At 41.9% G+C, this 25,651-nt stretch overlaps 1 protein-coding gene across 6 annotated transcripts in view; it reads left to right on the top strand.

Annotated features, from left to right (window-relative positions):
• The window catches only part of ssbp2 (single-stranded DNA binding protein 2), a 590,624-nt gene that overhangs the window by 245,114 nt on the left and 319,859 nt on the right, over positions 1–25,651 (top strand). For all 6 annotated transcript variants that reach the window (XM_041185704.1, XM_041185705.1, XM_041185703.1 and 3 more), the window contains exon 4: positions 3,147–3,231. In XM_041185704.1, coding sequence (XP_041041638.1) covers positions 3,147–3,231 — 85 coding nt within the window. The remainder of the gene's footprint in view (positions 1–3,146; positions 3,232–25,651) is intronic.

The raw sequence follows: 25,651 nt of genomic DNA, 5'->3' as shown, positions 1-25,651 counted from the left end.
TCCTGACCTGCCTTCCTGCCTGGTGTCTGCAGCCGCATTTGAATCCATAATTGTTAATCTCCTGTTGACAACACCGATGATGTCTTCGTCACTGGCGGCCTTTCAAGGCCTGGCTGTGCCAGTTTTAAACAGGCCGCTGGGTCACCATTGGACCCTGCTGCCAACAGGCCTCTTCCCCCGCCTGGCCCTTCCTGACCATCAGAGAGCCGCCATTCATTCTAGGTGGGCCTTAATTGGCCTGCCAGCGTGAAATCGCAGTCCGGGGCCGATCGTGGGTGGAGGCACCTTTCCCAGCCACTCCCAGGCCCACCGATAGCGTCTGCCTGCCAAACTCAAAATTCTGCCCATGGATCCAGGCTACTGCCTTCAACCATCTTTGCAGAAATCGTGCAACCCACCCTTTACACTTTCCCTCACACCAATGCCTCCTTCTGCTTAGTGCATCAACAGAATCACCTCCCCCATTGATACTATGTCCAAAAGTGCCTCTAACAGCACCTTTGTCACCTGCTATGGGCGATTCTCCATCACCGATAATGAGCTCAGCTGGAACCCTCACTATTTCCATTGTTGTCTCCTCGATGTTGCAAATTGCCAGAAGCCTCATGGACCCATGCCCATTCTGGGCTATCTCTCTGACATTGTGAGGTCTTGTCCTGCAAATGCAACATACTGATGTAAGCCTATTCTGTCGTGCCATCAGGGACAAAGCATTTCAATGTGGCCATTCAGATGTCAACCCACATCTACATGAGTGCCTTAGACATACCCTTCCTATAACATAGATAATTGTATGTGCCAAGTTTATGCCAAGGTGCAACATTCAGATGCCATTCACCACAAACAACTTGTCTTTCTGGAGCACAGCAGGTCATGAAGCTTCTTGTGGCATTGGATGCAGGAGGGTTGATGTTCACTTGCTGTGTTCACAGTGGATGCAATTTCCTGCCACGCCCTCTTTGTCACTGTAGGCTTTCTCTGGAGTATATGAAGATCTCCCTTCTTCATTGCACATCATTGATCAGGATCTGGAGGTCCAGGTCGCAGAGGTTGGGCGCCATCCCACCCATTCCTTCAGCAGCTAGCCTCTTCTGCAATATCCTGGCATGAAAATAAAGAAAGCACAGATGGGCAAGTAAGGATTCCAGCTTTGTTAATTGCCACACATGACCCTATCTACTCACATGCAGGAACCATTGTGTCCAAGCAACATAAAAGATGCTACCACAGCTTTTTAATGACCAATTTAAGTTGTACAGTGCTGGTGATGTGCCTGATTAATGTGTTTTTGTGAAATATTTTGTTTTCATTGTGACCTTATTCATCTTGATGGTGAATGTTCTAAATTCCTGAGCATTCCCATAATTGAAGTTGGAACCCAGCTAAATGACTGCCTAGCCACCTACAAAGCTTCAGAGCATGGAGAAGTTCTGTACCTGTATCTGTGACAAACTTGATTGATCATCTCAGTTCATGCTTTCTCTGTTTGTGGAGACGGAAGGAGTTGGCCTTCTTCACCATGCTGGGCTTGCAGCACTTCATAATAAGTACATGTCAAAACTTGCAGAGATGCTGCTTTTGTTGCTGAATCGGAGCCATTTTGGACCACTCACGTCCTGGATTTTCAAAGTTCTTTAAATTTCTAGGTCCCAAGTGGTTCATTGCTGTTGCAAAATTATTGGACCCGAATTTGCTAGAGGTTGGGGACAAGCAGCACCCACCATAAGTCAGACATGCCTGTTCAATTTTCATGAGATTTCTGTGTGGGAAATCAAAACAGTGTGGCTGGAACTTTATGCTTCCCCTGAAGCTGCGATGGTGCAGACTGGAGGGGGTAAAATTGGGTGCATTGGCAGTGACGTTGTGACTGCTGGCCTACCCACCTCCACAGCTATTTTACCCGTGATGAGAGAGGTGTTAGGCGGCCCACTCACCTGTGAGCTAATTAAGGTCCTTAAGTGGCCAGTTACCAAGGTTGGGTACCGTACCACAAACTACCTCATTCTAAGTAAGGTCTGTATCATTAAAAACAAAAAATAAAAAATGCCTGGAAAAACTCAGCAGGTCTGGCAGCATCGGCGGAGGAGAGCACAGTTGACGTTTCGAGTCCTCATGACCCTTCAACAGAACTAAGTAAAAATAGGAGAGGGGTGAAATATAAGCTGGTTTAAGGTGGGGGGTAGGGGGGTAGAGAGAGAGAAAGGGCTGTTAGGACAAGCAAGAAGTGAAAGGAGGAGATAACTAAAAGATGACACAGACAAAAGAACAAAGAGGTGTTGAAGGTAGTGATGTTATCTAAAAGAATGTGCTAATTAAGAATGGATAGCAAGACAAGCAAGGTACAAATAGCTCTAGTGGGGGTGGGGTGAAATAAGACTAAAAGGGCCTAAAAGGTATAGATAAATGATCGTTGGAATACAGTAAAAATAATGGAAATAGGTGGGAAAAGAAAAATCTATATAAATTATTGGAAAAAGCAAAAAGGAGGGGGAAGAAACGGAAAAGGGGTGGGGATGGAGGAGGGAGTTTAAGATCTAAAATTGTTGAACTCAATATTCAGTCCGGAAGGCTGTAAAGTGCCTAGTCGGAAGATGAGGTGCTGTTCCTCCAGTTTGCGTTGGGCTTCACTGGAACATTGCAGCAGGCCAAGGACAGACATGTGGGCAAGAAAGCAGGATGGAGTGTTAAAATGGCAAGCGACAGGGAGGTCTGGGTGATGCTTGCGGACAGACCGAAGGTGTTCTGCATTATTTATTATTTATTTATATTTATTATTTATTTATTTATTATTTTTTATTTATTTTTATTTTTTGTTTTGGATTTCCAGCATCCGCAGTTTTTTGTTTTTATTTTTTGTTTTATCTCTATTATTAAAAGTTGCTTTGCTTTGATTTTTGCAGTTCTTTAAAAACTGTCAATAAAGGCAAACCTATAGGATATTTTGACTTCCCTTGCTGTTTTATTGGAAGTATTCATTAGAATGGTTTGTCAACTAAACCTATGTAAATAAACCTGAATGATTTTAATGGTCTTAAAACTGATTATTTTTAGAGATAAATATAAATAAAATGTATGATTTTTTTCATTCTCTCAAAACAAAGATGGAATTATATGGAGTATTGTTAATAAAAGTTTATTTCTTGCAGTGTATTTTGGGACCTTTACTGTGCGGCACCTGAAAGAAGAGAAACTTGTGAACATTCAAGTGAAGCAAAAGCCTTTCATGATTACGTAAGTCATTGATCAAATCTAGGGATCCTTCAGTGACAACAATCCATTTTCATATCATGAGCCTGAAGTTTAGCGGTTTGAACCTATTGCCTTACAACTGTGATCTAGTTCAGATCTTAGTTTTAGCAAAGTTGCCAGAGTCAAGTTTCTGCCTGGAAAGTAAGTGGGTTTGTCAGCTCACTGGAGGTCTCTAGTGGACTGTAATAAGGTTTTGCGTTTCAATTATAATTTGAGTTGTGTTGCAGAAGCAAAAACTGATTGTAAAACTGACAAAAATAAGCTATTTTTACTTGCAAAAGTTTCCTGACTTTCTTCACCCTCTGATTTGAAATCTTGATCTTCTTGCCGCATTGTAACCTCTCGTACTGATTACTTGGCTCACAGCTGGTGCAATTTTGTTTTTGTGAGCAAGTACCTTTCAGTTAATTCAAAGCTTTTGATAAATAAGCTGAGCACCACTGAATGTTATACTGAAAATATGCCATTTAAAAACTGTTGGTGTAATTGATCCTGGTGATTTACTGAAAAATAAAATGCAGGTAAGTGAAATATATTGATTGGCTTGACATGGTGTTGCATCTTTTTGGTACACCACCAAAGTCCATTGTGCACCTTAATTGTACAATAAATTGTATGAAGTTTACAATTTTCTGTTTAAAAAAAAACATGATGTCTTTATTTTCTGTGGACTTGGCATTGTGAAAGACTAGCATAGTTGTATGGGTTCACTTCTATACATGTTGTGAGTATTCAAAACAGCAGTTAGTATTTGGTATTTTTATTTTGATACCAATAATGTTGAATAATTAGACAATATGGAAAATGTAGAACTTGTAGAAGTAAAATTAGGAGCAATTTTGTTTAGTTATAATTTCAATAAACCAGAACATTTGTTAATTAAAATTTGAATATTCATCCAAAGAAACATTGATAAGGTGAGGTATTCTTCACCTCTTATGTGAGGTGTGTCCAATGCAGAAGTAAATATTAACTCAAGGTTTGCATTTATGTTATCAAAATGTAGAAATGTCGAGGGTAGCTATGGCTGATAGTGACTAGTTTTGCTTTTTTGTCATTCTGGTTTATTTTTATCGTACCAGGGTTAGGAGTGTATATTCAGGTCAAGTGTCCTTTATCTGAAACCCCTGGGGCCAATTGTTTTTGATATTCGGTTATTTTCAGTTTTTGGATTTTATTTTCCTATCGTATTGAATATAGTTAGGATGAATAAGTAGTGAGTTGCGGAACCCTAGCTGGTAATGAAGAATTGGGGAAAAGGTTTTGTGTCTCTCAGTGGTACGTTAAACAGTTTGTGAAGCAAGAGAAAGCAGCCTCTAGCAGACCGGGCTTTACACTCATTCTTGTACTTCCAGAGACTTGTTGGTTCCATTTGGTTCAGATATCGTTATTTGCCCTAGGGGCAGCTTTTTCTTGGTTGAACTTATCATGGTAGGGTTTGGGTCAGAAGCAAAAACTCTTACAGCAGCTGGGCTCAAGGTAAGGCAAACAACTAGACTTCCCGCGCTAAAGGCCGGGTCTGGTCGGCGAGGCTTGTATCGGCTCTGGTCATAGACCTCCTATGCAAAAAAAGCTCAGTTTTTGGATATGCCCGGTTTTCGGATGCATGGATAAAGGCTACTCGATCTGTATTATTTTATCCACATGATAATTAAATGCTTCAAACACTGCTTTTGCTTTTAGTTAGCTAAGCAAACTGAAATCTTGTTTAGTAATTATTAGTCCTTTGTAATATGTTAATTGAGTTGGTGAGTTTGGTATAATTTTTCAATATCGTCTTTTGGCTCAGTCTGCATTTTTATGCCTTTTTCTGGGGGCGCTAATGCTTGCTGTGAAGACACCATCTTTTGTCAAATTTGCAGGTCTAATCATACTGCATATTTGTTATGTTGCTTCAAGTTCCTGAGTACTTTGTAGTATTTCATTGGCGATGAAAGTTCATAATCAGAAATGTTGCTCTGCATTGCCCAATTGTTGTAGTGGAATGTGTTCTATAAGTATCGGTTCACTTTTACATTTCTTTTATATATAGTGGCATTTGTATTCATTTTCATTTTGGAACTGAGGATATTTTATTTTGGAAGTTCAGGAATAAACATTGAGATGACAGCCAATTTCTTCATTTTGATTCTTGTACGGATTCATCCTTTTCGTTCCCTGACATTTCTAGTTTTTGTTTTTCTGCGGAGCTTTTAAAGTCCAAAGTGTGCAATGTGAAATTTGATTTCTGGTAGGCTTCTTGTGGTGCTGGGAAGTTCTATATTCTGTGTCTACAAATCAGTTTCAAAAGTTGCTGCCATTCTGGTACACACTGTGTGCCCTGTGGATTTTCCCTTTTCTTTCACTCTCGGTTATGGTTTTAATAAATTCTTCCAGAAATAATCCAGCACAGATCATTGATATTCTTTCCATGCTGTAACACATTTTACTGTCATAAGATCATGAGCTAGAATTATGTAGGTGGTGCATCTTCTCATAAAATCTTTGGACAATTTTTGATTTCCCTCTTGGTCATTATTCAATGTTCCATATCAAGGTCCTTCATAAGCAGTGGGAATGTTCGTTGATGATTACACAATGTTCAGCACCATTCATGGCTCCTCAGGTACTGAAGCAGTCCATGTTCAATGCAGCAAGACCTGGATGATATCCAGGTTTGGGCTGACAAATGGCAAGTAACATTTGCGCCACACAAGTGTCAGACAATGCCCATTTTCAACACAAGAGAATTCATCCATCACCCCTTGATGTTCAATGGCATTACTATCACTGAATCCCCCACTGTCAACATCCTGGGGGGGCGGTTACCATTGACCAGAAACTGAACTGGATCAGCCATATAAATACTGTGGCTACAAGAGCAGGTCAGAGGCTAGGAATCCTGCAATGAGTAACTCACCTCCTGACTTTCCAAAGCCTGTCCACTGTCTACAAGGCACAAGTCAGGAGCGTGACGGAATACTCCCCTCTTGCCTGGATGAGTGCAGCTCCCACAACACTTAAGAAGCTTGACACCGCCCAGGACAAAGCAGCCCGCTTGATTGGCACTGCATCCACAAACATTTACTCCCTCCACCACTGACACACAGTAGCAGCAATGTGTACCATCTACAAGATGCACTGCAGGAATTCACCAAGGCTGCTTCGACAGCACCTTCCAAACCCACAACCATTGCTATCTAGAAAGACAAGGGCAGCAGATAGATGGGAACACCACCGCCTGGAAGTTCCCCTCCAAGTCACTCACCATCCTGACTTGGAAATACATCATCGATCTTTCACTGTCGCTGGGTCACAATCCTAGAACTCCCTCTCTAACAGCACTGTGGGTGTACCTACACTACATGGACTGCAGCAGTTCAAAAAAGCAGCTCACCACCACTTTCTCAAGGGCAACTAGGGATGGGCAATAAATGTTGGCCCAGGCAGTGAATCCCACATCCCATGGATTAATAGAAAAAAGAATATTTTTTTTACTTCATGTTGATCAGCACTTTTCCACACTATTATTATTAATTGCCATTCTGTGGTCTCCAGACTGTTATCTGTGTTCTCTTCTACCCCTGACCCAATGACCTCTTATGATAGACAATCAAACTTGTGACCGTCTAGCTGGAAGCAACCCTTCGTTACTTATTCTCCAACGAAAGGGACCATTCTGTCTCTAGTTACTTTATCTAAGCTCATCAGAATGGCAAAAACCTCTACTAATTTTCCCCTTAGTCTTCCCTGCTTTAGTATTCCCAGTTAGATATTTTTTTGTTTTGTCATCACCTACTTTCTATGCCCAAGCTAGTTCTCAATCCAGTTAGCTAATTTCATGTTAATTCTCTGAACCTAAATCATCCTCATAAGTCTAGCGTGTTGCACTTATGCAGTTGTATTCCAAAATGCCTTGATAGCATGTCTCATACTCTTAATTGTTCCAAATATGCAGGAAAATCTACCAATATGGCTTGAGCCTAACAATTGAAAACAAGCCTCACTTGGGGGATTTTTTAAATTGTTTAGTATATCCGCTTCTCTATCTTCCATATATAACTTAGAAGTTTCTTTTGGGAGTTATTTATCTATTAAAATAGGTAACGTCAGCACGTTCAATATTTTTCACATTTAAAGTGCCTAATGCCATCAAGCAAGCACTCCCAGTCAGCTAAAGACTAAAACTCCCTCCATTTTGCCACAATCTCAGAATAACACAGAATGCCGTGCAAATGTGATATTTGCATCTTTCATATACTAGCTCCTTCTATGGTCTTTCTGTGATACACTGGCCTGAATTTTCTGGTCAACAGCAAAGCAACAGTGCTCGCTGCTGACCTCGAAGGAAGCTGCCTATAGAGGTTAGAAATCTCTGTGGTGCAGCTTTCCCTTTTTCCGACTTTCATTTGAATTTGTGACCAAGTTAAGGGGATCTCCAGGCATCCAGCAACAGTGATGATCATCATGTCAGCCTGAAAATGCAAGTTCTCAACAATTCAACGATTTCGATTTGATTGCAGTCTGTGGGGACTCCAGAGGTTGTTGTCAGTTTCATAGTAGTAACAAAGGCAAACAGTGAAATTTTCAGTGTCATTACTATGACAAAATTCAGCCCATTGCCAGTTTAATTCCAAATTATGGGGCAGATTTATGCCAATGGCCACCAGGGATGAGGCTGAAACTGCAAATTCATTTTATGTGAGGACAGTTACAAGGCTGAAGAGAATAAAATGCATGTGGAACCCAACTATTGAACCAAACATGGTAGTTGCATGCATCAATTGCATATTAATTATTGTAATTTTTGATGGTAATAAGTTATAGTTGGAGGTCACCTGTAAGCAGAACACATCTCATCTTTCTGATGATTACTGGGATTATCCAGAGGCTTTGAGGGATTATATTGGGCTAATAACAAATAAGTTTTGTCTCCATATGTGAACAGTTTTGTGAATGCTGAGGAGCTTGGACATTTTGAATAATGTAACTGGCTTCATTTGATTTCTTATTTTATTTTACATATTAATCCTAAATAACATACAAATCAAAACACTGGTGTTACTTACCATAACATTTATATATGAAACTACTTTCTGGAAGTTCAATGTACTGTGAAACCTGGTTTGCACTCCCAGTAATTTTACAAGTTCATGGTGATATTCACAAAAAGTATATTTGAACATGTATGGGAAATTTGTAATTCCTACAAAAATATTTATTTGTATTATATGTCTATGAGATTCCCATTTCTCGTTTCCCAGATACTAGGTATTTATATATGAAATATGTAACTCATGTTAGCTATTTTAATAAGCAGAATGCTAAAGCTTCAAATGATACTTGGATATCAAAATTATTTCCATTACTTTTTGTTTGGCAAATAAAGTTTGCCTTAGGACAAAGTTTAGTAATTTGTTACATGTTGTTTGTTACTTGTAAAAAGAAAACAGCATTTGAGAAAATGCTCAATGATTAACTGATATATTTCGAATGAAAATGCAGCGATATTTGTCTGTTTTTTCTTTTGCTGTCCAATTGTAAAGAATCAAGCACATTGGTCATGCATTTTGTTCCATTTAATATAGATAATGCATCTAATTATATGTTATAGACAGAAATTATAATGCCCCAATTTGCAAGATTTCCTTGTATTAATATTTTCTATTTATCAACCCACAGAGAATAGTATAACACATACAGGGGTTTGTAGTGTAGCTCAGAATTGATTCTAATCCAGTTAAGTTATTAGATTCCAAAACATTTTTTTGTAAGTGAGTCAATAAAAATGCTCGTGTAGGTTGATTTTTTAAAAATATATTTGTTGCTGTCCTTTAAATAGATTTTTTTCTTCAATTTTACCAGTCCCTGGGCATGTTGACCATTAGATATTGTTAACTATTGGATTCCATCCTGTTGTGTAGCTGCAGTAGATTTAACAAGAATTATGTGAAATATATTATTTTTAAATGTGCATGTGCTATTATTGCAGCCTTCATATAAAGTTTCAAGCTTGGTTTACAGCCATGTGTTTGCTGCAATAGATCAGAATTTCTCAACCGGGGGTCAGTGATAAGGTTTCAAGGGGTTGCCAAATTGGACTGAGAACTTGAGAGCAAAATTCATCTGACGAGAACAACCTAGAAACGTTGACTAATGAACTTAAAATTCAATTCGGAGGCAAGGTGACTGATGGTGGGGCAGCCTTGATTCCCGTGGTTCAACAGATCCGCCTTGATAGATTTTGGTGACCGCTTGCTAGTGGCTGATAGGGTTAGTTCCAGTACCTTGGCGAGTCCAAATGGCACAACCAGGATGGCCGGGCATGGCTCATGGATTTGTCAGTTAGAAAGTGGTTTTCTGTTTCTCTGTTGTTGCTCCATCTATCAAGGGCGCAGCAACACAGGCTCATTTTTGCCCTCCCCAGCTCAGCAAGCTATTTCATCTGTTATCGAGCTGGAGGGGACCAACCCAAAGGATGGAATTTTACAAATTTTAAGGTGCCCTGCTGATGGGTTTGAAGGCACGGGGACGGGGGTAGGGTTGGTGCTGGGCTCGTAAAATGCTGTGTATGGCCCATCTGTTGCCTACCTGCCTGCCCTGGACCTGTCTCATTTTATGTGGTGGTGATGGAGGAATTGGGTGGCCCACTTGCCATTGCGCCTTTTGAGAGTCTTAATTAATGGCCACTTAAGGCATTCCCATCGCTATATCACCTGCAGCAGGAGTAGACCCACACCATGTGGGGAGCCCAGCATCAATAGCTGGTTCAGGCAAGATGGATGCACTTCCTTTGGGGGTCCCCTGTGCCTATCGGATGCTCAGCCCCAAGATCATACTCCCCTTTAACCCCCCCCCCAACCTCTCAAACCTGGCCCCCAACCCCCTCACCCCTCACTGTGGCCTGCTGCTCACTCCAACAGGCCCCACCAATACCCCTGAATTAACTTCAGTTTGACCTGCATTAGCTCCTCTTCTTCATAGACTAGCAATAGCCTCATCAGTGGCCACCGTTCAAACCTTGTGTTGCTAGGATTGAGAGCTGCCGGCTATCTGATTGTTGTCAGCTCTCTAAGGTGGGACTTCCTCCCCAAATGGGGATAGACATCTCATCCTTAGCCAATTAACACCCTACTGAACCTTAAATGGCTGTGGGACAGCCGATATCGGTGAGGATGCGTTCCCTGCTGACTCTTCAGGTGGTGAGGCAGGAAACCCCACCCTCCAAAAAAGTCCTGCCCAAAATTAATATAGGGTTGACACCAGTGTCAGGTTTTCCAACAAGCCACTCATGGAGGAACTTAGACTCAGATCTCTAGAGTAAAATGTCTCTGGGGCGAGAGTGGCATGGTGATATGTCACTGGACTAGTAATCTAGAGGCCCAGGTTAATCGTCTGGGTACATGCAATCAACTCCTGCCATGGCAGCTGGTGGAATTGAAATTTGATTAATAAATCTGGAATATAAAGCCAGTCTCAGTAATGGTAACTATGGCATAATCATCAATTGTTGTAAAAAACTCTCTGGCTCACTAATCCTTTAGGGAAGGAAATCTGCCATCCTGGATGTGACTCCAGATCAAGAGCAATGTGGTTGACTCCTAACTGCCCTCTGAAATGGCCTAGCAAGCCGCACAGTTCAAAGGCAATTAGGGGTGAGCAACAAATGCTGGCCTTGCCAGCGATGCTCACATCCCATGGAAGAATAAATGAATCTCCTCTCCCGTACTCAGTTTGGGTTGCACCACATGACTTCAGACCTCATTACAACCTTGGTCCAAACACAGACAAAAGAGCTTAATTCCAGGGGTGGGATCAGACTGATTGTCCTTAACTTCAAGGCAGCATTCAGCTGAGTGTAGTAAAATTGAAGTCAGTAGGAATCAGGGCGAATACACAGGCTGGGGTTATAACTAGCTCAAAGTAAGATGGTTGTGGTTTTTGGAGGCCAATTATCTCCTTTTGCTGGAATTTCTCAGAGCAGTGTTCTAGGCCAAACCATCTTCACTTGCTTCGTCAATGACCTTCCCTCCATCATAAAGACAGGAGTGGGGATTGCACAATGTTCAGTATCATTCACAACTCCTCAGATATTGAAGCAGTCTGTGCCAAATGCAGCAAGACCTGGAAAACATTTCCGCTTAGACTGATAATTGGCTTGTAACATTCATAATACACAAATGCTAGGCAATGGTCATCTCCAAAAGGAGAGAATAACCACTACTCCATGACATTCAGCGGCTTTACCATCGCTGAATCCCCCACCATCAACATCACCGTTCTGGTCAGCATTGACCAGGAACTTAACTGTAGCAACACATAAATAATGTGGCTTTAGAAGCAGGTCAAAGGCTGGGAATTCTGTGACAAATAGCTCCCTTCCCTACTCCCCAATTCCTGCCCACCATCTACAAGGCACACATGAGAAGTGTGATGGAATACTCCCTACTTGCCTAGCTGAGTGCTGCTTCAATAACAGAAAGTTGACAGCATCCAGGGCAAAGCAACCTGCTTGACCGGTACCCTGTCCACCACCTTAAACATTCACTCCCTCCACCAACATTGCTGCATGGCAGCAGTGTGCATCATCTACAAGATGCCACACACCAATACTCCTTCACCATTAGTTTCCAAGCCTACGACCTCTATCAGATAGAAGAACAAGGGCAGCAGATGCATGCAGACACCACCACCTGCAAGTTCCCCTTCAAGTCACACACCATCCTGACTTGGGGCTACATCACTGTTCCTTCACTGTCACTGGCTCAAAATCCTGGAACCCCCTACCTAGCAGGAGTAATTACACTACATGGACTGCCGTAGTTCAAGAAGGTGGCTCACCACCACCTCGAGCGCAATTAAGTTTGGGAAATAAATGTTGGCTTTGCCATCAATGCCCACATTCTATGAACAAATAAAAATTCTAGGCCCTCTTCCACAAAGTGCAGCATTTTTTCAGGAAGGAACATATGAATTTTCTCTCTGCAGGTATTTTTTTTTGCTTTAAGTTAATGATTTCCCGCTATTCACTAATTTTTGTAGCATTTAGTTTACAGTTCACATGCATTTTGGGTAATAATTTCCACTAATGGCCATAAATTCTGAATGTTCTAATGTCCTTCAGGGAAGGAAATCTGTTGCCCTTAACTGGTCTGGCCTACATGTGACTCCAGACCCACAGCAATGTGGTTGACTCTTAAATGTCCTCTGAAATGGCCTAGCAAGCCACTCAGTTGTAACAAAACACTACAAAGTCACAAAAAAGGAATGAAACTGGATGGACCACCCGGCATCGACCTAGGCACCAGAAACGACAATGGCAATCTCAGCCCTGTCAACCTTACTAACATCTGGGGACCAGTGCCAAAATTGGGAGAGCTGTCTTACAGACTAGTCAAGCAACAGACTGACATAGTCATCCTTATGGATAATGTCCCAGATATGGATAATGTCACCATCCCTGGGTATGTCCTGTCCCATTAGCAGGACAGACCCAGCAGAGGTGGCGGCACACTGGTATACAGTTGAGAGGGAGTTGCCCTGGGAGTCCTCAACATTGACTCCGGGCCCCATGAAGTCTCATGGCATTAGGTCAAACATGGGCAAGGAAATCCCCTGCTGGATAACCGTGTACCACCCTCCCTCAGCTGATGAATCAGTGCTCCTCCATGTTGAACATCACTCGGAGGAAGTACTGAGGGTGGCAAGGGCACAGAATTGTGGCTCAGTAGCACCACTACTGACTGAGCTGGCGGAGTCCTAAATAATCTAGCTACTAGACTGGGTCTGTGGCAGGTGGTGAGGGAACCAACATGAGGGAAACACACACTTGACCTAACCCTCACCAACCTAGCTGCAGCAGATGCATCTGTCCATGACAGTATCGGTAGGAGTGAGCACCACACAGTCGTTGTGGAGACGAAGTCCCGGCTTCACATTGAGCATACCCTCCATAATGTTGTGTGGCACTACCACCGTTGAAAATGGGATAGATTTCAAACAGGTCTAATGTTATGACTGTTGCAATTGGTAAAGTGGAGTTATTTTTAAAAATGTCAGGGAAATTTAAACAATTGTCATAACCAATAATTTTAAGTGTTATGTTTGAGATGCAACTGTAACTCAGGAATCAGACCACTAGTTCTCGAGGTTTTACATTAAACTAAATTAAACAGTTTATTAATTTACACAGGTTAAAATATATGTACACATGGCTACAAATTACTACTATCTTAACTTTTAACAAATTCCCAAACTAATCTCCATTATGGCTCAGCAACCCATAGACTTAACCAAACAGCAGGCAAAGCATTTTCACCTTATGAGTTCAAACTGAGGATCTTTTCACTCTGGAGCCAGTTGGAGGCTTGCAGCTGCCTTTTGATCTTACATTGCCTCTGCTCTGTACACCTGAAAACTATTGAAGTTATACCTAACAGCCCATTGAATGTTAATTCTCATTGTATCAACAACCTCTTTGAACTTCACCTTTTAACAGTGAAACTCCTTTCATAATACCAATTTTATTGGTAATATAAACATATGGGCTTTGTATCTGCTAGGTGTCAAGTTTTCACCCCACTTCTTGAATGCTCTATTCAAAAACTGCAAATGCATGCTAACTCTCTTCCATATAAAAACTAGCACCCATCAAAACACCCAGACTAACTGGTTTTAACCCAATTAAGAAAGACCCACATACTAAACTACTACTTCAAAAGAAAAATACTTGCCAAAATATTATATACATTAATAGCTTCATGACATCTAGCAACTCAAGACTGGGCATCCATGAGCTGCTGTGGGCCATCAGTAGAATTGTACTTGAACACAATCTGTAACCTCATGGCTGCAGCATATCTCCCACTCTATCATTACCACCAAGCCAGGGGATAAGCCCTGGTTCAATGAAGAGTGCAGGAGGGCATGCCAGGAGCAGCAGCAGGCATACCTAAAAATGAGGTGTCAGTCTGATGAAGATATAACAGGACTACTTACATGCCAAATAGCATAAGCAGAAGTGATAGACAGGGCTAAGCGATCCCACAACCAACGGATCAGATCTAAGCTCTGCAGTCCTGCCACATCCAGTCTTGAATGGTGGTGAACAATTAAACAACTCACTGGAGGAGGAGGCTCCACAAATATCCCCATCCTCAATGATGGAGGAGCCTTGCACATGAGTGCAAAAGATAAGGCTGAAGCAATTGCTACAGTCTTCAGCCAGAAGTGCCAAGTGGATGATCCATCTCGGCCTCCTCCAAAAGTCCCCAGCATCATAGATGCCAGTCTTCAGCCAATTCGACTCACTCCATGTGATAGCAAGAAGTGGCTGAAGGCACTGTATACTGCAAAGCCTATGGGCCCTGACAATATTCCAACAACAGTACTGAAGACTTGTGCTCCAGAACCTGCTGTGCCCCTAGCCAAGGTGTTCCAGTACAGCTACAACACTGGCATCTACCTGGCTAGGTGGAAAATTGCCCAGGTATGTCCCGTACACAAAAAGCAGGACAAATCCAACCCTGCCAATTACTGCTCCAGCAGTCTACTCTCGATCGTCAGTAAAGTAATGGAAGGGGTCATCAACAGTGCTATCAAGAGGCACTTGCTTAGCAATAACCTGCTCACTGACGTCCAGTTTGGATTCCGCCAGGGCCACTCAGCTCCTGACCTTATTACAGCCTTGGTTCAAACATGGACAAAAAAGCTGAACTTCTGAGGTGAGGTGAGAGTGATTGCCCTTGATATCAAGGCAACATTTGACAGAGTATGGCATCAAGAAGCCCTAGCAAAACTGGAGTCAATGGGAATCAGGGGGAAAACTCTCCGCTGGTTGGAGTCATTCATAGCACAAAGGAAGATGGTTGTGGTTTTTGGAAGCCAGATATCTCAGCTCCAGGACATCACTGCAAGAGTTCCTCAGGGTAGTGTCCTTGGCCCAACCATCTTCAGCTGCTTCATTAATGACCTTCCTTCCATCATAAGGTCAGAAGTGGGGATGTTCGCTGATGACTGCACAATGTTCAGCACCATTCATGACTCCTCAGATACTGAAGCAGTCTATGTCCAAATGCAGCAAGACTTGGACAATATCTAGGCGTGGGCTGATAAGTGGCAAGTAACATTCGCAAGTAACAATCAGGCAATGACCAACTCCAACAAGAGAGAATGCAACCATCGTCCCTTGATGTTTAATGGCATTACCATCACTGAACCCCCCCACTATCAACACCTTGGGGGTTATCATTGACCAGAAACTGAACTGGACTGGCCATATAAATACTGTGGCTACAAGAGCAGATCAGTGGCTAGGAGTCATGCGACAAGTAACCCACCTCCTGATTCCCCAAAGCCTGTCCACCATCTATTAGGCACAAGTCAGTAGTGTGATGGAATGCTCTCCACTTGCCTGGATGAGTGCAGCTTCTACAACACTCACAAAGCTTGACACCATTCAGAACAAAGCAGCCCGCTTGATTGGCACCACACCCATAAATATTCACTCCCTCCACCACCAAAGCACAGTAGCAGCAGTGTGTACCATCTACAAAATTCAGGAATTCACCAAGGCTCCTTCAACAGTACCTTCCAAACCCACGACCACTACCATCTAGAAGGATAAGGGCAGCAAAAAGATAGGAACACCACCACCTGGAATTTCCCTTCCTGGTCACTCACCATCCTGACTTGGAAATATATCGCCGTTCCTTCACTGTTACTAGGTCAATATCCTAGAACTCCCTTCCTAACAGCACTATGGGTGTACCCACACCATTTGGACTACAGCAGTTCAAGAAGGAAGCTCATCACCACCTTCTCAAGGGCAACTCTTGATGAGCAATAAATACAGGCCCAGCCAGTGAAGCCCACAACCCATGAATGAATAAAAAATTGTTATATTTAACTTGTTGGTTAATCATTTCCTTGTTTTTTGGTCAAACATTTCCCCTTTTGGACTTGATCCCTGTATGCTTTTTTTGGCTTTTTGGTTAATATTGCTTAAAAGAGAGACAGGTTACTGAAACCTTCATCTTGCATTCATGAGGACAAATTCAAGGAAGCTACACATTGATCACAATAATTTATACCACAGGAGAAAAGGGTTCTTATTGGTTAGCAAGTGAACTCTGATTGGCCAAGGCATTGCCATAGAGAAAGCAACAGGGAAAATCTTGGCTCCCCTAGCTCCTGGGTAATTCATAAAAAGCACAAGGCTTGAAAATATTCAATTTATTTGCAGAAAACAGGTCTCTGCACATGAATGTATATCGCATCAAGCAAGTGTAACTGAGCTACATTATGAGCTTGACTGATTAACTTAAATTGTTTGTTAGTGTAGCTACTGGTGGACTCGGGATTGTTCAGAAGGTGCTGCACAATTACAGAATCACATCTAAGAGTAGACATTTTGCCTTGGGTTTTGCAAGCGTTGGCTGACCGAGTACGCTCTGTACTCTGCCTATTACGAACAACCAAAGGAACATGCTGTTTGATTCAGTCAGCCAATTTTTGGGACATGTAACCTATGTACTTGGCATTGCACCGACAACAGTGTTGCTCAATTGTGTGGTAAGCAGAATAAAGTCAGCATCCTGTTAGTTGAAAATACTACTCCATAGCCATTGCATAGTAGCAGTGTGATATATTGCTTAACCTGTTGTTCAAATTTTAGACCTGGAGAAATTGGTCAGTGTCGTCTTCTTCTGATGCTCTTCCTGCTATCCCAATGTGTAATATTTTGGACAAGAATTCTTACAGGTAAATTTGAGTGAGCAACCCTGAGACAAAGAAACCTAATCATCTCGTTGAATCATCAGCGTTATATATTTAGTGTTAAATGTGTGGGTGATTGTTTCAGTTTTTTAAATGGATTACAGCAGTATGAAATTCTGTTTTATATTATCAGTATATATTTCATGTCGTATTTTCAGCTGTATGTTGACAATGGATTCTATTACAGCAGATACCTTCAATACAACAAGAGGATTGTGCTCACAAATGCCATAAAAATAGTTGTACATGTGTAAACAGTATCATGCAGTATATAAAATAGTTAAATAAATTGGCTGTACAATTAGTAAAAATAAAAGACTTGCAGTTATATACTACCTTTCACAACCTCAGAACATCCCAAAGCCTGTTATAGCTAGTGAAGTAGTTTTTGGCATGTACTGTTACAATTATCACTGTTATAATGTAGGAAATGAAGCAAACAAGTTGTGCACAGAGAGTTCCCACAAACAGTAATGGTGATGATGACCAGATCATCTCTTTTTAGCTATTGACTGAGGGATAAATATTGGGCATGACGGTGGAGAGAATCTCCTGCTCTTCTTTGAAATAGGCTCTTATACATCCACATTTCAGCTGACATGTATTTACTAACCCGGCTCTGCCTTCCTTAATTTGATTACAGCTCTCTTGATAGTAAAACCATGCTCCCTGTCTTTGTGTCACCTTTGTTATTATATACAGAGGTGCAGTAGCATATTCCCTGGCCAGTAATCTGGAGGTCTAAACTAATAATCTGGAGATGTATGTTCAAATCCCACCACAGCAGTTGGTGAATTTAAATTTAGGTTAATAAACCGGAATAAAAACACTAGCATCAGTAATGATGACCATGAAACTACCCAATTGTTATAAAAAGCGATCTGGGTTGCTAGTGTCCTTTAAGATAGGAAACTGCCTTCCTTACTTGTTTTGGCCTAAATGTGAGTCCAGACCCACAACAATGACTCTCAACTGCCTTCTGAAATGGCCTAGCAGTTGTGTTCAAGAAGACAGCTCACCACCTCAAGGGCAATTGGGGATGGACAATAAATGCTGCTTTGCCAATGACACTCCATCCTGCAAATGAATAAGAAAAGAAACATACTCCCTATATTGAGTTCCAGAGCTCCGAGAAAAGCAATGTCCTAACATTGAATCCTATGACATTACTATGTTGCATCCCTCCAGGGTAAAAAACATCCTTTAATAATTGCTCTTTGTTTCCTATCCTTCAACCAATTCCATCCTGCCACATTCCCTTTAATATTCTATGCCTTAATTTAATTAACTTCCCTGGTTACCTACTTTTCCCCCTGCATTGATTGATGTGTTCTTTTTTTTACAGTGGAACAAAAAGTGATGGTACAGTTGTTGTAAAAAATAAAATCCTTGGGTATATTTTCAAATTTTGCCCTACTCCCCTGGCTATGTCGTGCTGTGGATAACTATACAGTATGCTTTAAAAAAGGAAATTTTAAAATGTTGTTAGGCTCTCTGTCTTCCAGCACCTCCATCCATGCCTTTTCAGCCAAGGATAACAATCTTATTGGCAATTCATTTAATTTATTCCAAACTGTTACTTTATCTGTAAAATGAAGCTGAAAAACAGACCCTAGGCAGAATTTTGCGGCTCCGTCGTGGTGAAGGTGGCGCCATAAAATGCAGTGAGCCTTTCAAAAGTCCATTGACTTTGGCGGGTCCAGAAGATCCCACCAGCAGGAGAGGCCTTAAAATTCTGCCCTCTGTATTTGAGTGGGATCAGAATAATAGTGAGTGGCTAAACTGAAGATCTCTCTTACTAGATAGGAGATGAATCGCTTAATTTAAAAAATCCACAAGCTGAGAGAATGCTGCAAGTGCACCTTCCAGACAATTTTTTAATTAACAAAGATCTCGCATTTCAGGTATGGCATATCTCAGTATAGTTTGCATCTATATAGTAGATGGAATATTCTCTCTTACATCACCTATATATCGGCTCAAAGAAAATCCTAAGATGTTTTACCAGTACATTAAGAGCAAGAGAATAACTAAGGAAAAGGTATGGTCCATCAGAGATATACATGGTAACTTGTGGGTTTATTCAGAAGATTTGGGCAGGGCTCTCAATGAGTACTTTGTCCTCCTTCATTAAGGAGGATTGGAGTTCTGCAAACATTGCACCATTATTTTAAAAGGGTGCAAGGGATAGGCCAGATAATTGTAGACCAGTCAGTCTGACTTCGGTGGTGGGCAAATTATTGGAAACAATTCAGAGAGACAGGATAAACTGTTGCTTAGAAAGGCAGATTGATCAGGGATAGTCAGCATGGTTTTGTTAGGGGAAGATCACGCCTTACTAACTTAATAGAATTTTTTGAGGAAGTAACAAGAAGGATTGTTGAGGGTAGTGTAGTGGATGTTGTCTACAGGGATTTCAGTAAGGCATTTCAATAAGGATTCAGTCAGCTCCCACATAGCACACTGGTCAGGAAAGTGAGAACTCACTGGATACAGGGGAAGGTGGCAGGTTGGATCCAAAATTGGCTCAGTAACAGGAAACAAAGGGTAATGATCGATGGATGCTTTTGCAAATGGAAAATGGTTTCTACAGGGCTCAGTGTTGGGTCCCTTGCTGTTTATTGTATATGTTAATAATTTAGACTTAAATGTGGGATGCATGATTGGGAAATTTGCAGATGACACAAAAATTGGCCATGTAGTTGACAGTGAAGAGGAAAGCTATTGACTCCAGAATGATATCAATGGTTTGGTTGAGTGGGCGGAGAAGTGGCGAATGGAATTCCATTTGGATAAGTATGAAGTAATGCATTTGGGGAGGGCAAACAAAGCAACGGAATACTCGATAAATGGAAAGTTATTGAGAGAGGTTGAGGAAGTGAGAGGCCTTGGAGTGCATGTCCACAGGTCCTTGAAGGTGGCAGGACAGGTGGACAAGGTGGTCAAGAAAGTGTATGTAATGCTTTCCTTTATTGGGTGAGGTATTGAATATAAAAGTAAGGATGTAAATGATGGAACTGTATATAAAGCTGGTTAGACCACAGCTGGAATTTTGTGTACAGTTCTGGTCACCACAATACAGGAAGGACATAATTGCTCTGGAGACAGTGCAGAGGAGATTTACAAGAATGTTGCCAGGGCTTGAAAATTGCAGCTATGAGGAGAGATTGGATAGGCTAGGGTTGTTTTCCTTAGAATGGAGGTGGCTAAGGGGTGACCTAATTGAGGTGTACAAAATTATGAGGGGCCTAGTTAGGGTAGACAGGAAAAACCTATTTCCCCAAGCTGAGGGAACAATTACCAGGGGGCATAGATTTAAGGTGATTGGTAGAAGGATTAGAGGGGACACGAGGAAAAACTTTTTCACCCACAGGGTGATGGGCAACTGGAATTCACTGCCTAAGTTGGCGGTTGAGGCTGACATGCTCAGCTTATTTAAAAGGTGCCTGGATCTGCATCTGCAAGGCTACGGACCATGCGCTGAAAAGTGGAATTAAAAATGAGAGACTGGTTTCTTTTTTCTCTTTTTGGCCGGCACAGACACGATGGGCTGAATTACCTCTTTCTGCACTGTAACTTTTTTGTGGTTCGTTGGTTCTGTGGCTCAGTTTCCAGCTTGCTTAGGACAACTCTCCTACTCGTTGGGACCGGTTATGTAGCCCTAGCTCTCTGACACTGGTAGGTGTAATCAATGAGAAATGTTCATTATATGTAAATGAAAATTGCAACATTTAATAAAAATCTAAGAAGCACAGTAAAAAATGGTGATGTTGCTTCCTTTAGCTATAAACATGTCAACAGACTTTGTCGTATAATGTAAGGTTCCTATTGAGTAGTACATGATAAAACGGGATGAAGCTGGAATTTCAGACGCAGGACCAGGTCAGCATTTTCTTGGGAAAAAGGGGCATGGGTAGTGCAGGAGTAGCATGTCTTTGAACCTACCGATGTATTGCCTAACCTATCCCTTGTTGTCCATGAAATGTCTTCCGTAGAGAATACCTTGACAGAGTCCATAGAGGATCACACAGTTAAAGAGCTGGTGCCTTCTGGGGTGAAACTCAATTGATTCCCATACTTAAGTCCCAGCTGAAAGTCGTCTTTCCTCCAGAACTGGAGATCATCAGAGAAGCTGCAGCAGAATCTTTAGCACTTCTGAAACTGCAGAATCCTGTTCAGCAATCTTGTCCCAGATTAATTGTCTACAGGATTTTTGTCTTATTACAGAAGATGAGGCTGCCTTGTTTTTGTGTTCTCAACAACTTCCCATTTTCTGTAGTGGAGCAACCTGGTCCAGAGAAAATGTGTGGTTCTCACTGCCTACTGAAAGTATACAGACCTCCCAAAAATATCATTGGGAAATCATTTCTTCTTTTCCTGACAGTCTTACAAGAATGTGGTCAATTTTTCCTTCATTGTCTAAGTTCATCGAAATCTTGGATCTTCAATGCCTTTACAGTCATCGACACAGCAGCTGATGACACGGCTGTGAGTCTTCCCTGAAGTTGAAGATCATTCTTCTTCTGAAGGTCCTTTGAGGGAGTATCAAGTTCTTCAGGTGTCCTAAGTTCTTCTCTTCTAGCCCTAGAGAATCCAAAGGGTGATGCTCTTCAGTCTTCTCTCTTGGATCAGTTTTTTGTTCAGAAGTCTTCATTGTCCTTACAGTTCAGTCATCCTGCAACCTTTACACTGCTTTCCAGCAATGCTGCTGAAGTGCAGCTTTATTTTGCAGATGATGGTGTCCTAAGAGATGCAGAAGAAAGCCCTCATGTCTCCAAGATATCTCCCTAAGGGCTGAGAATACTCTGTGAGGTTGAATTCCCAGGGCTGTGACTTGGGGAGGGGAAGCGTAGGAGTTCGAGTTGGAGAATCTGTAGTTGTAAAAAGGGAGTTGCAGTGTAAATAGTTAATGGCATAGTTTTATATTGTTGTTGAAAGTAGGATAGTATATTTAACAGATGGGATATGCTAATGTATGACGTAGATGATGATGTATCACTGACATCAGTCAGTCATGCGTTAGACTGTCTCTCGAGAGAAGCTGGAACACTATGCCTAGGTACAACATGCCTATTCTGCAACATGTTTAGAAGTAGTACTGGTAAACAAGTGTGAAGCAGATAACAGAGTATGTCTACAATCTATGACTATGCCTATGAATCAAGTACCAAGATAGAGCCTAAGGGCAGAATTTTACGTCCCACGGGCAGGTGTGTGCCTGACCCGACCAGGCGTAAATCGCCCGAGAAGACGTCGGGCAAGCGTCCTGTCATCAAGCTGTGCTCATGCAATATTTTGCTCAGTGGGCACGTACAAAAGGCAGAAACGTGCCCGCTGACAATTAAGAGGCCAATTAAACCCATTAATGGTGTAATTGTCTCCTATTTTTCATGGGCTGCCCAACCTTACGGTTGGCAGATGGGCGAATCTATGGACAAGATTTTTATCATTTATGTGTTCAGGTACCTAATTGTGATGTTTGGACATATTTTTTCCTGATTTTCAGAATTTTATTTCATGGTTACCGGGTTTGTATCTCCCTGAAGCAGCTGTCTGCCTTCAGGGAGTTTTCTCTCAGCGCTCGCCTGTGCCTACTGAAGCGTCATCATCCACCCCCACTCGGCAGCACTGAGCTTTTCAGCATGCGTTTCACTCTGGCTGTCCATTAATTGACCAGCCTGCGTGAAATCGCAGTATGGGGACCAATCATGGTCGGGGGTCTGTTTCTGGACCGCTCCCGGGCCCACTAATCGTGCCAGCCTGCTGAGCTGAAAATTCAGGCCCAAGAAAGAAGAGTCCAGGAAGGAAGCACCATTTCAGAACAAGACTCTCAGTTAAAAAGGTAATTTGCTCCCTTTAACTATAGATATGTAGACAAATTCACAGAATCACAGAATTGTTATAGTGCAGAAGGAGGCCATTCGACCCATTGTGTCTGCTGCACCAGTTCTCCGAATGAGCAATTCACTTAATGCCTTCTCCCCGTAACCCTGCATGATCTTCATTTTCAGATAACAGCCTAATTCCATTTTGAATGCTTTGATTGAACCTGCCTCCATCACGCTCCCAGGCAGTGCAGTCGGAACCTCAACATTTGCTGCGTGAAAAAGTTTTTTCTCATATCGCTTTTGCTTCTTTTGCCAATTATTTTAAATCTGTGCCCTCTCGTTCTCAATCCTTTCACGAATGGGAACAGTTTCTCTCTGTCTACTCTGTCCAGACCCCATATGATTTTGAATACCTCAATCAAATCTCCTCTCAGCCTTCTTTTCTCCAAAGAAAACAATCCTAATTTCTCCAATCTATCTTCATAACTGAAGCTCCTCATCCCTGGAACCATTCTCGTGAATCTTCTCTGCACACCCTCCAATGCCTTCTCATCGTTCCTAAAGTGCAGCGCCTAGACCTAGACGCATTCCTCCAGTAAGGCCAAACCAATGCCTTATACAAGTTCAATGTAACCTCCTTGCTCTTGACTCAATGCCCCTATTAATAAAGTTTAGGATATTGTCTGCTTTTTAACTGCTCTCTCAACCTGTCCTGCCACCTTCAGTGACTTATGCACATATACACCCTGGTCCCTCTGCTCCAGTATCCCCTTTTGAGCTGTTCTTCCTACCACAATGAATCACTTTACATTTCTCTGCATTGAACTTCATCTGCCACCTGTCTGCCCATTCCACCAACTTATCTATGTCCTTTTGAAGTCCTATGCTATCCTCCTCACAGTTCGCAATGCTTCCAGGCTTTGTGTCATTCACAAATTTTGAAATTGTGCTCCCTACTCCAAGATCTAGGTCATTAATATTACCCACTCGGCCAATTTTGTATCCATGTTGCTACTGTCCTTTTTATTCCATGAGCTACAACTTTTCTCACAAGTCTTGTGTGGCACTGTATCAAATGCTTTTTGGAAGTTCATGTACACCACATTAACAGCATTGCCTCATCAACCCTCTCTGTTACCTCTTCAAAAAAACTCCAGCAAGCTAAGCATGATTTTCGTTTAAGAAATCCATACTGGCTTTTCTTAATTAACCTGCATTTGTCCATGTGACTATTCATTTTGTCCTGAATTATTGTTTCTAGGAGTTTCCCAGCCACTGAAGTTAAACTTGTTAAAGTTGAGAATCACAATATGCTTGTCACAGTGTGCAAATTTGTAATTCGGTATCAGATTATGTTTCTCAACCCTTTTTAGCAAATTGATGAAAATACACATGGATGATCTTTGGTCTTGTTTTGGGTGGAAAAATATTATGAGCCAAATCTACCCACCTCTGCATTGTTGAAGACTGGACGTACAACCAAAGATGTGCGTCAGGACTGTGTGGAAGTTCTGATGTGCAGACCTATGTGGGAATTGCCTGGGAAGTTTCAACTTCCAATGGGCAATTCCCCTGCTCCACGAGACCCCCGTGAATGTCTCTGACACTGAGTTAGAGACTTCGGACAGCTTTGCAGTACTTAGATGGGTAGTTACCCAGGAAATGTTAGACAAATTAAAAGCTAGTGTAATACCTGGGTAACCCGACTACACCCCCCCACCCCCCGCCCCAACTACCCGACCAGCCCTGGACTGACCTCCATGTGCACCCATTCCCCCCACATGGACTGCAGCGATTCAAGAAGGCAGCTCACCTTCTGAAGGGCAACTAGGGATGGACAATAAGTGCTGGCCCAGCCAGTGAAGCTCACTTCCCGTGAATGAATTTTAAAAAAAATCCACCCACTGAGTTGCAGAATAACTTTGATTAAAGCATACATGTTCTTTGCTTAAAAGAAAGGGGTGAGAAATAAACCATCGGAAATCAACCTATTTACTAGTTACAACTGGATTTAATTTCCCTTTGAGCTACATGAGTAATGTATGCAGTGTAGTCATGTTCAAAGTACAATCTTTACATAAATCAATTTTAATTCTGCTGCTGCTCAATAAGTAAACATAGGTCTGAATTTTCACAAAGTTGGAAGGGCTTTATGTCTTAGCCCAAAATAGCTCTGGAGCCTGGAATCCACAAGTTCTGCCCCTGAACCTGACATCCACTATTTTCATCTGAGGGGTGGGGGGAGAATGGTGGGGGGAGGTATTTCACACATCTGCACTTCATGGAGGAAAAAGCACATTCAAAAGTCCAGCTGCCTTCAAATAGAAGTAATTTTCTTTACCGGGATTTCCAGAGAAATGACTCGTAGGCTTTAGACATTTGAGGAAGAGCTCTAAATCTACTAGAGTTCTTTAGTGAGGTAAGGTACCCTTTTGGACAAGTAAGATACCCTTTGGGAGAAGTAAGGTACCCTTCAGGAGAGATCAGGTACCCCTTTGGGAGAAATTGGGTACCTTTTGAATGAGATCAGATACCATTTTGGAGAGGTCAAGGTACCCCATTATTAAGAGTACACATGAATTTGTGTAAAAATTGGATAAGGCCTGTGAAACTGTCAAGTTAAGTCATTTAAATCTCCTGCTCTTTAAAATTGACAAAAAGCCTACAAGTGATAAAAATCAGTGATTGCAATTTCAGTAATGCTTATCCACATAGGCCTGAGGGTTATCATTATGACATTAGTGCTGATTGACTGCTTCCACAACCTATCATTATCACACTATGGGATGGGGGGCGGGGGGGGGGGGGGTAGTGTGGTG

The sequence above is a fragment of the Carcharodon carcharias genome, chromosome 4 (assembly GCF_017639515.1).
Source record: "Carcharodon carcharias isolate sCarCar2 chromosome 4, sCarCar2.pri, whole genome shotgun sequence".
Classification (NCBI taxonomy): domain Eukaryota; kingdom Metazoa; phylum Chordata; class Chondrichthyes; order Lamniformes; family Lamnidae; genus Carcharodon; species Carcharodon carcharias.
This window is presented reverse-complemented; position numbering and strand designations above follow the sequence as displayed.